Source organism: Rattus norvegicus, chromosome 5, assembly GCF_021556685.1.
Source record: "Rattus norvegicus strain SHRSP/BbbUtx chromosome 5, alternate assembly SHRSP_T2T, whole genome shotgun sequence".
Lineage (NCBI taxonomy): Eukaryota > Metazoa > Chordata > Mammalia > Rodentia > Muridae > Rattus > Rattus norvegicus.
The window spans coordinates 172,113,715-172,124,782 of NC_141538.1; the positions used below are offsets into that span (position 1 = coordinate 172,113,715).

Consider the following 11,068-nt stretch of genomic DNA (forward strand, 5'->3'; position numbering starts at 1 on the left):
TGCCTTGGCCTGGAGGGAGGAAGCCGATGAAGAAGATCCTCCAGGAAGAAGCAGCCACGTCAGTAGTAGCAGCAGCAAAGCAGGCATTCCAGGTTGAGGGAGGAGTGGTGGTTCCCAACGAATGCGACCTTTAAAATCAAATATCTTTGGGAAGTGGTCTGTTTGCAATGGTTCAGGAGCCCAGAGCCATGTGCTGGCTCCAGACCAAATGGGCCAAACCCCAGAGTGACAGGATCCATAGCAAATATCCTTGAGTGGTGGTTTGGAAGGCCCAGCATATTGACGGTGTAAATCCCCACCCCTTTTTACCTAGCCGATTATGAGGAGTGAGGGTGGATTCTACTTATCCTGAGAGGCCACAACACAGTGCAGCCCAGACTACAAGTGTCAGGAGACCTGGTTTGGGTGGGTGGGGGGTATGGGGGTGGCTAGGGTGAGGTGTAAGTCGGGTACAAGACAGACAGACCCATGTCCCATGCGCAGAGGGAGTACTGCTCTATCCCCTCCTCGAGGTTCTCACTGAAAGATCAGATGACATGGAGGGAGGGCCGTGTGTGTGTGTGTGTGTGTGTGTGTGTGTGTGTGTGTGCGCGCGTGTGCGCGTGCTTCGAGCAAGTGTGTGTGCTCATGCTCTCTCTCTCTTTTTTTTTTAAGATTTATTTATTATGGGGTTGGGGATTTAGCTCAGTGGTAGAACGCTTGCCTAGCAAGCGCCAAGGCCCTGGGTTCGGTCCCCAGCTCCGAAAAAAAAAAAAAAAGGAAAAAAAAAGATTTATTTATTATATTTAAGTACACTGTCACTGTCTTCAGGCACACCAGAAGAGGGCGTCAGATCTCATTACAGATGGTGGTAAGCCACCATGTGGTTGCTGGGATTTGAACTCAAGAAGAGAAATCAGTGCTCTTAACCGCTGAGCCATCCTTCCAGCCCCGCTCTCTCACACTTCTATGGGGGAAAAAACAAACACTAAAACAAAAAACAACAAACAAAACAACAACACGGAAAGCAGGGAACAAGGAGGGAAGCAAACCAAGGTGGGCGTGACCCTGGACCTTCAGCTGACAAGGCCCAGGGGCGGGGCCTCACAGAGCTGAGCTGGTGTTGGACTGAGTTCCGCTCCGTCTGCGGAACATGGCCCCGGGGCCATCAGCCACACAGGGGATCCTGCTGCTGCTGCCTCTCCTACCTCTGTCTCAGGTGGGTTGGGCCTCACTAGCTGAGAATCTATGGCAAGTGGGGCGGCCCCCAGTTCGGTCCCGCCCTGCTCTGGCTCACCCTTGTCCCCACAGGTGACGCTGGGTACCGCGGATGGCAACTGTGATCCCTCGGATCAGTAAGTAGCTGGGGGCTACGGGTAGAGGCCGAGCTTGGACGGTGCTGGGACATGCTGGAGCCGGTGGAGTGAGCTAGCAGATACCCGACCCGCTCCAGGTGCCACTGTCCCCGCAGGTGCCCGCCCCAGGCCCGCTGGAGCAACCTATGGCATGTGGGGTAAGTGGAAACCAACCTGCTAAGCCTCTGAGGTTCTGACAGTTCCTCTGAAGGTAGACCTAGGCTAGGACTGCCAGAACCCCTTCTGCCTCAACCGCTCCATCTACTGCTCCCAACTCCCTCGACACAGTCTGAAGAGCACTTGAGCCCTAGGCAGCCTTGGAAACCAGACCCGACCATCCTCTGCAGAAGGCACAAGGACCGTGCAGTTGTCTGGGGACAGCATGTCCTGGGAGTGAACCCAAAGCCACCCCTGGCCAGCACTGGAGAGCCAAGCCAGGACTGGCCCCAGCTGGAAGAGACCAGCGCAGGCGGCTCCTCAGGCCTGAAGTCAGCTGAGGAAGTGTTTGGCGCGGAAAGACATCTCTTGCTTTGTTTTCACCTGTCGGTTATCCTGTTTTGGGTGGTTAGGCAGGACAGACCCCCCGGGTGCAGGTGCCCAGTGACAGAAGGCCAGTCCAGTGGTAGATCCTTGCTCTCCCTTGTCAGGCTTACCCTGCTTGCCATATTCCTGATGCTTCTGTGTGGGGTCACAGCCAGTTGTGTACGACTCTGCTGCCTCAGGAAACAGCCTCACACCCAGACACACACGCCAGCAGCATGGCAGCCCTGTGACGGGACAGTCATCCCTATGGACAGCGACAGCCCTGCACACAGCACTGTGACCTGTGAGTGTCTGGAACCCACTAGTCAGCATGGCGGGGGGTGGGGATATGGGAGGGAGGGGCAGAGGACACCCACCGTGGGGTGAATGCCAAGCCATGTTTATAAACCCACTCTTGTTCCTGCAGCCTACAGCTCCGTGCAGTACCCACTGGGCATGCGGTTGCCCCTGTACTTTGGTGAGCCAGACCCTGACTCCATGGTACCCCCCACCTACAGCCTATACCCTACAGAGCTGCCACCCTCCTATGATGAAGTTGTGAAGATGATAAAAGCCAGGGAGGAGGCAGCAGCTCCCTCTGAGAGAACCAACCCTCTGCCAGAGGCCTCTGAGCTAGAGACCACTGGAGGGCCCCAGGAGTCAGGCCCCACTCCCTAGCGGCCCTAGCTACACCCGTTTGCAAAGAGTGGGTGTTCTTTCTCCTGGAGCCATTAAACCCCATCCTGGATTCCCGAGACCAAGGAAACCCACCCGTGTCATCCTTCCCCCGGGAAGGCCAGCCATCCAGCACATTGCTGCAGACTCTCGGCCTCATTGCTATGCAATGCCTGGCCAGCCAGCCTGCCCTCCCACCCATCGGGGCCCAGCAGACCCTCACCACGGAGGAGCCTGGATCTTGGGAACTCAAGCCCCACTGGCCTGTCAGCCCTCTGAGGGGAAAATAAAGTTTATGTAAACGTGGTCTCCCCCTTTGTGGAAAAGACTCTAGTGCCCACCCCTGCCCCTGCCCCTGCCCCCAGGTGTCCAGCAGGCCTTAGGTAGCCACCCCAGTGTAAACAGACAGGGTTAGTGGGAGGAGGGGGTCCACCTGTTCTTCCTGTTGGTGTTTAGAGCCCATATCTGGACAGTGGGAAGGGCCAGGGGTCAGAAAAAAGTGATCTCAATTTCAGAGTGTGCCCACACACCCTTCTCCAGGCCCACCTCTTCCCTCCAGGTTGGGACTGTGAAAAACAGCAGAGTCTGTTTACTTGATACAGACCTGGTGGCAGGGAAGGGAAGGTGTCAGTGGACAGCAGATTCCCTGGGCAGGCCTTCCACAGCCACAGCAGCTCTGCCACTAGGCATATTTGAAGGACTTTCCCAGCATCCGGCTACAAATCCTGGAGGTAGAAGGGCAGGCGAACAGCCTTCCCTGGCCCAGAGAATTTTGTTCCCAAGGCTCATTCACCATTTACCTTCATAGTCAATGGTTTGATCCCCATCCCTGTCAGTCCCCTTGGGTCAGCCTCCCCTTGACCGAGGGTCTCACACACATTCTCGAGCGCCAGGCTCCGCACTCAGCCACCATCTGCTGGTACTTTAATGAACTCCCCATTTTCTCAGACACCACCAACCCCACTGGCACCAGGAAGCCATTGCACTTAAAGAACCCTTCGTCTGCAAAGAGTTTTACTGGTCCAGAAATCAAGTTAGGGCTAGCTCCCAAGTCCACCCACCCTTTCTCCTCCAGCTGCATCTCTCCCCACTCTATGCACAGGTGACCACAGCCCAAGACTGCACCTACACCCCACCAGCCCTGACTTACTGTCTCTGTCCACATCCTTGCCCACATAGGCCAGCCCGATCTTGGTGGAGTCAGTGCCCAGCAGGCTCATTAGCTGCCTCCCACATCTCAAAGACACCCCCGTATCCCTTAATCTACTCAGCTACCAAGCATTCAGTCTCCAGGAGCCCCCCACTGCCCTCCTGTCCAGGAAAGGGTAGGAAGTAACCTATCATCTACTTGGCTATCCTCCAGGGCATACAGTTAAAAAGAAGGGCCTAGTGGAGAGAAGGTGTTTAAGAACAAGCAGGTGTGTGGCGAGCTTCAAGGAGAGTATAATTCTGACAGAAGCAAGAATACCTCAAGTGGACGCGGTGGCACAGTGAGGGCCAGATGAAGGCTGTCAGGCAGGCACACAAGAGCCAGGGCACAGGCCTGCCTTGTGAAGTAGCATCAGGGACTAAATAAAATCTACATAACAAACCCTAGGGACAAAGAAGTAGACACCAGATGAGAGCAGGTGAAGGACACAGGAAACTAGCAGGGGTGGGAGTGGAGCACAATGTCCAGCGAGGCCATGATAAAGATTCCTAGGTAAAAGCTTCCCTGCCAGCAGGTCTTAGGACATCCTGTGGAGGAGCATTCCAAGGGACAGCTCAGCATTCAACCATCTTTTCACACCTTTGCAGGAGCAGGTCCCTATGAAAGCCTTCAGCAAGGAATGCTTTACCCCTGACCTGGAAGAGGGAAGTGTTGTAGGTGAAAGTCGTCTTCCCTAGGCTTTCAAAGCTCCTCCTTAGGCTCCCAAAAGGCCCTCAAACCTTGGGTGCATTCTCTGCCTGCAGGCCCTGCCCACATTCCCTCTCCAACCCACCCAGCCAGTCCACCAAAGATTCCCTTGGATCCTGAAGCTGTCTTACCATGTGCCTTAGCTGACCAAAAAGAAAATGAAGTGACTCCAGGCTGCTTTGGGCAGAGCATGCTGGACCACGGTGTTTGCCAGGTCTTTACTAGGTTCAACTGCCTCAGGTTTCCAGGATACAGATTCCAAAATCCTTTCAGGGGTAGAAAATCCTGCCAGCCCTATTTCAGGATAGGCACACACAAATAATAAATAAATATAAATGTGATAATTTTTTAAGTTCAGGGCTAGGGAAACCGCTCAGTAGATTAAGAGCACCTAAGTTCTGCTGCAGGGACCCTCATTAAAGGCTGTGATCACTTATTTGGGAAACTTCTTCCAAAAGACCCAGCCCAGCCGGTTAGTTTTCCATTTGCCTTAGTCTGACAGGACCCACACCCTCATAGACTCAGTGCCAATCCCACTGCCAAAACATGGCAAACACTCTATAAAGGTGAAAGGACTGAGCAAGTGCCTCAGGGATCCCGGCTACCATGCACAGATGGGACTGAACTTGGAGAAGAAACATGGGCACAGCCTGCAGCTAGGCAGGTGGACCTGGGGCAAGCCAGCACCATGAGGCTGGCAGGTTGCCTCCAGGCAGTTGGAAGCTATTCTGGGGTTTCTTGGGAAACCTGACCTCCCATCCACTCATAACAGCAAAGCCAACTCCCTAGGAAGTAGCAAGGTATCACAGAAACACTCAAATACTCTGTGCCCACTTACACATTTGTGTTTTTTCAGATGTGCACCAGCCCCTCTTATCTGAGGGCAGCAAACCACCAGGCAGTAGTGCTGACCCCCAACACCATAGTTGGGGGTCCTTCCTGCTCCCATCCAGGCAGAAGCAGAAGACCTGGTGGGGAGACAGCGCAGCACTCAGAGGCTCACACTTGCAGATCTCAGACACTGTGCCCCAGAGGCTCCTCTCATCCCTAGCTGGCTGGTTGCCAAGATTACTCATGACCTTGGCCCACCTGTCCCATGCCTGTCTGATGACTCTAAGCATGTGTGGCACTCAGTGTCCTCCAATAGCCCAGCCCTCTTGCCTGTCTGAATGCCCAGAGTTGCAGAATACTCCCTATTCACAGCAGGCCAACTGCAGAGGCTAAAGGTTTGTGCCTTCCCTGGGGTTCCCTGCAGCAGAACCTAGGCACTCTTAATCCACTGAGCTGTCTCTCAGCCCTGAACTTAAATTTTTTTTTAAATATTTATTTATTTATTTTATGTATGTGAGTACACTGTTGCTGTCTTCAGACACACCAGAAGAGGGCATCAGATCTCATTACAGATGGCTGTGAGCCACTATGTGGTTGCTGGGAATTGAACTCAGGACCTCTGGAAGAGCAGTCAGTGCTCCTAACCTCTGAGCCATCTCTCCAGCCCCCAAGCACTGAACTTAAAATTAAAGAAAAAAATTATCGTGTGTGTGTGTGTGTGTGTGTGTGTGTGAGTGTGTGTGTATAAGTGTGTATGTGTGTGTATGTGTATATATGTGTGTGTGTGCACACGTGTGTGTTCACATGTATGTCACAGTGCACATGCAGAGACAACTTGCAGAGGCCAGTTCTCTCCTTCTACTCTGTGGGTTCCAGGGATCAAATTCAGGTTGTAAGAATTACCCGTTGGACCACCTTGCTGCCCTTGAGAGGCACATTGTCCCTAAAACAGAACTTCTTTCTATAGGTTAACAGCATCCACTATATGCAGAGACCGAATTTTGTTCTTCATATAGCAGCAGACCTTCAGAATGTATCTACCTCTTGGCTTTTGTGAATGATTCTGTAAGAAACATACAAAGGTACTTTTTAGATAAGATTAACATTTGAACGGGTAGGATTTGAGAAAAGCAGGTAACAGACAACATATAGAGGAGCCTGGTTGATTCAGCTGAAGGCCTAGAGAGAAAAGACCTGAGCGGGGTAGGCAGGGTGCAATTCTAGCTGCCTGCAGATGAAGACCAAGAATGCAACATCAGATCTTCCCTGGCCCTCTAGCCTCCAGAATCATGTGACCCACTTCTTTCAATTCGATCCCTGTCCCTACCAAACATTTATGTACGAGAGAGGCAGGTGTGTGTGTGTACTCTCCTTACCAACATAGACAGGGGTGTGTGTGTGTATGTGTGTGTGTGTGTGTGTGTGTGTCTGTGTGTCTGTGTGTGTAAAATGTCTCTCTAATCCGGAAGGTCACACAGGAGAAGAGACCGAACTCCCAAGAGCCAGGAAGGCACAGGAACAGTGTATTCCAGGAACCTTGAGACATTCTCTAGTGTAGAGCATATTGTGGTTTTTCTGAATACAGCAATATGGGTCAGGTTTGGGAGACCCAAGTACTCCCTGGCCCTTGGGCTTCCAAAGACAGAGACCCAGTAGTGTCCTAGCTTCATTTCTGTTGTTAAGATCCTGACAAAAAGCAGTTTAAGAAAGAGGTTTATTCAGCACAGAGTTCCAGGCTGCAGTCTATCACTGTGGGGAAGTTGGCAGCACAAGCTCCAGATAGTTATTATCACACCTGCAGTCAAGAGCAGAAGGAGAGGGCTGGAGAGATGGCTCAGCGGTTAAGAGCACTGACTGCTCTTCCAGAGGTCCTGAGTTCAATTCCCAGCAACCACATGGTGGCTCACAACCATCTGTAATGGGATCTGATGCCCTCTTGGCGTGTCTGAAAACAGTTACAGTGTACTCATATAAATAAAATGAATTTTAAAAAAAAGAGCAGAAGGAGAAACATATACATTCTCACTTGCTCCTTTGCACTTAACTCAGTTTCTCCACTCTTACACACTTTCGGCCCCCTAACCACTGGATGGCGCCACTCACAGTGTGCTGGGTCCTCCCACATCAGTTAATAAAGAGGACTTCCACAGGCATGCTACAGGCCAACAAAATGCAGTCAGTCGCTCACTGGGACCCTCTACAGGTGACTGTGGGGGTTCCCACTAATTACTAGAACTGTCGCAACCACCCATTCAGCCCATCTTCCACAGATTCCCCCAGACAAACTGAGTCCTTACCTCAACACCTTCCTGGAACACAGACCATGGGCGTGTAGAAAGGGGTGTTAAAAATGAAAGCCAAGGGGTTGAGGATTTAGCTCAGTGGTAGAGCGCTTGCCTAGCAACCGCAAGGCCCTGGGTTCGGTCCCAAGTTCTGAAAAAAAAAGAAAAAAAAATGAAAGCCAAACATTGAACCCCAAAAACACGTACAATGAGTTAAAGAGCCTGGTATTATTTAGGAGATGGCTAGAGGGTCAGCTAATGTGTGTCAAGCCCTGAAGAAGACAAAGCGACTCAGTAGCTGTGGCTTCTCCTAGCACACACACACACACACACACACACACACACACACACACACACACACTCCCTACCTTAATCCTCTCCAGACTAGGGGCTGGGCTTCTGTTCCCTCCTCTGTCTCTCCTACAGAAACCTGCATTTTGGCCATGCTTGCCCTCTCTCTCTTTTCTTTCCCTCACTCTTTCCCTGGACCCTTCCAGATGCCTCCGGCTCTACCCTCCCTTTCGAGTGTATACAATAGGAGTGATCAGGCCCTCATTTCCATTCATCTGGTACTCAGAACCCCAGAGGCCCATATGAGCCTCTCCTAATTGAATCCGAGCTGCTGGTTTGACTCTTCTAAGATATGCATGGATCCTTCGTTTCTGTTGGCCTCTGCCACCCAGCACATTCAACTCCAAATTCTAGAGTCTGAATCTCCAGCAGCTTTCTCTCTCCCTCTACCTGCTCTAACTACCCATCTCTCCTTGCCTACTCAGTAAGTGTCCTTTCTCTGGATCCCGGAGCTGACTACACCTTCCAGGGTCCCTAACCGCATGGTCGTGTCTCTACTAAGACACTTATGCCTCCTCTGCCTCTGTTGAAATCCTCCCTTTTCCCAAAAGCCTGTCAGGGTCCTCTTCAGTTGTTTTTCTCTAACCCTGCTCTAACCACCCTCTCCTCCTGTACTGGGTAAATGTCACCCCAGAGCCGCCTGCTTTGTCTACTGTTACTACAAAAGCAACCTAGGTGTGCCAGGAAGCTCTTCTGGCCCCACTGAGTTCAAGGGACACCTGTCCTTCATGATTGGAGACATTTCTCTCTGACAGTTCTCTCGGTCCACTTGGAGATGCCCCAGATTGAGATCCTTGTCACCATGACACAAGTCCCCTCTGCTTCCATTGTTCTCAGCTCCTTCCTGGAGCCTCCTTACCTCCTTAGGAGCTGGAGTCCCACGGTTTCTCTATACTCTACTGAGCCCCTGTAGTATCAGAATCCTACCTTAATCAGAAGTCCTAGATGACTCTTTCCTGGCCTTCTCCCCCTCGGAGCTTCCTGCTCTATCTCTTCTTATGTCCTGCTGGGCCTATACCTCCAAAGGCTGTTCTCCTCCTCTCTCCCCTAGGAGCTGCCTGCTAATTCCTCAGCTTCTCTATGCCCACCCTCCAGGGTCTATGCTGCAACCCTTTCCTCGCCTCTCTGTAAAAATAAATGTCAGTTTTTCCTCCCCAGTCTCTGCTTCTGGAATGACATCTCCGAGACTAATTATTTATTAGTAAGTGCCTTGGCCACAAGCTTCAACTCATTCCCTGACTTGCTCATAACTTATTTAATCCATCCATGTTCTCTGTCTACCTCTTGGTCAGTTATCTCTCCCCAGTCCTGGCCCCCTTCTTCCTTCACCTCTCCTCAGTATCCCTCTCTGTCTCTTGCTCAAATCTCTCCCTTCCTCTTGCTGCATCTCCTTATTCTCTCACTATTTCCCAGAATCCTCTCTTTCCCCCACCAGTGCCCCACCTCCTATTTCCTGCCTCAGCTCATTGGCCATCAGCTTTTGTTGTTGTTGTTGACAGGCGATGCTTATAAGAGATGCTACACCTCTCCCTCATAGTTGCCTGCCCTGTCCCTTCTCTATACCCTCTCAAGCCTTGAAGATAAAGAGAATCCGTGGGATGGAGTTCCTGACCCTCACAGTGACCCTGTTCTCTAGGAGTTTATAGGAATGCTCCCCTGACAAGAGTTCTATTGCAACCCCTTCTCTTTTTCTATTCAGACTCAGACTAGATTTCCTCCTTGAACTCTTCAAGGTCTCACTGCAAATGGCTTGGCTCAATAAATGACCAAAAATTGGTACACTCAGTTTCCGTGTTCTCTCATATGGTAACAACTTGCATCACTCTCTTTTCTTTTTTTAAAAAGGTTTATTAATTAATTTATCTACTATAAGTATGCTGTAGCTGTCTTCAGACACACCAGAAGAGGGCATCAGATCTCAATTACAAACCTGCCATCTTGGCCATGTGTCCTCTTTGTCTTCTGCTCTTGGCTCCTGGGTGACTCACTCTTGGCTCTTTTGGCCTCCTCTTCCTCCTCCCCTTCCTCCCCCTCCCCCTCCTCTTCCTCCTGCTCCTCCTCTTCCCCCTCTTCCTCCTCTTCCTCCTCCTCTTCCTCTTCTTCTCCTCTACTCTTCCTTCTCCACCCCTCCCCTCAAGGCCCTGTTAATGATAAAGATTGTCTTAGGGTTTCATTGCTATGAAGAGACACTCTTCGTGACCAAGACCACTTTTATATTTTATAAAGTTTTTTAAAAAGATTTATTTATGGGACTGGAGGGATGACTCAGGGGTTAAGAGCACCGGCTGCTCTTCCAGAGGTCCTGAGTTCAATTCCCAGCAACCACATGGTGGTTCACAACCATCTGTAACAGGATCTGATGCCCTCTTCTGGTGTGTCTGAAGACAGCTACAGTGTACTCACAAACATAAATAAATCTTTAAAAAAAAGATTTATTTATTTTACTTATATGAGTACACTATAGCTATCTTCAGACACACCAGAAGAGGGTGTCAGACTGCATTACAGAGGGCTGTAAGCCACCATGTGGTTGCTGGGAATTGAACTCAGGACCTCTGGAAGAGCAGTCAGTGCTCTTTTTATTATATTATTATTATTATTATCATCATCATCATCATCACCATCATCATTATCATCATTATTATTAAGTATGGGTTTTTTAAAGGATTTATTTGCTTATTTCATGTATGCAGATACACCGTCACTGTCTTCAGACACATCAGAAGAGGACATCAGATCCCATTACAGACGGTTTTGAGCCACCATGTGGTTGCTGGGAATTGAACTCAGGATCTCTGGAAGAGCAGTCAGTGCTCTTAACCACTAAACCATCTCTGCAGGCCCCCCCCCTTTTTTTTATTCTTTAATCTTTTTTCACAGACTAGACTTTAAATCCCTCCCAGCCCACCCTCCAACTGTTCCACATCCCCCGCACACACACCCATCTCCAAGAGGATGCTCCCCTCCCACTCCAATCCACCAGACCATCCTACTCTCTGGGGCCCCAAGTCCCTCAAGAACAACCTGCATCTTTATTAACATTAAAAGAGTACATGCAATGTGACTTAAGCACCATCTTGATTAAAATGACCATGTGCTATAAACCAAAATGCAACAACCATAAAACTCTTTCATCCTCCTGAGCCCTCTGATTGTATTTCATTTTTAGACTAAGG

General features: G+C 50.5%; 1 protein-coding gene across 2 annotated transcripts; it reads left to right on the top strand.

Annotated features, from left to right (window-relative positions):
• Window positions 1–1,101: 1,101 nt before the first annotated feature.
• On the top strand, window positions 1,102–2,842 carry Tmem52 (transmembrane protein 52). Of its 2 annotated transcripts, none has more exons than NM_001399170.1 (5): window positions 1,102–1,198; window positions 1,291–1,334; window positions 1,451–1,492; window positions 1,982–2,160; window positions 2,284–2,840. In NM_001399170.1, exons 1-5 carry the CDS (start codon window positions 1,133–1,135, stop codon window positions 2,532–2,534), a joined length of 582 nt encoding a protein of 193 aa, NP_001386099.1. In that variant the 5' UTR covers window positions 1,102–1,132; the 3' UTR covers window positions 2,535–2,840. The 2 variants fall into 2 exon arrangements, with proteins under 2 accessions (NP_001386099.1, XP_087516067.1); XM_087659941.1 differs by having other exon boundaries at window positions 1,122–1,198; window positions 1,623–2,160; window positions 2,284–2,842.
• Window positions 2,843–11,068: the final 8,226 nt, after the last annotated feature.

Excerpts from the sequence above, each read along its gene's own strand:
- Tmem52 (XM_087659941.1), top strand. Across the intron at positions 2,161-2,283 it reads TGCACACAGCACTGTGACCT|CCTACAGCTCCGTGCAGTAC; the intron begins GTGAGTGTCTGG and ends TTGTTCCTGCAG.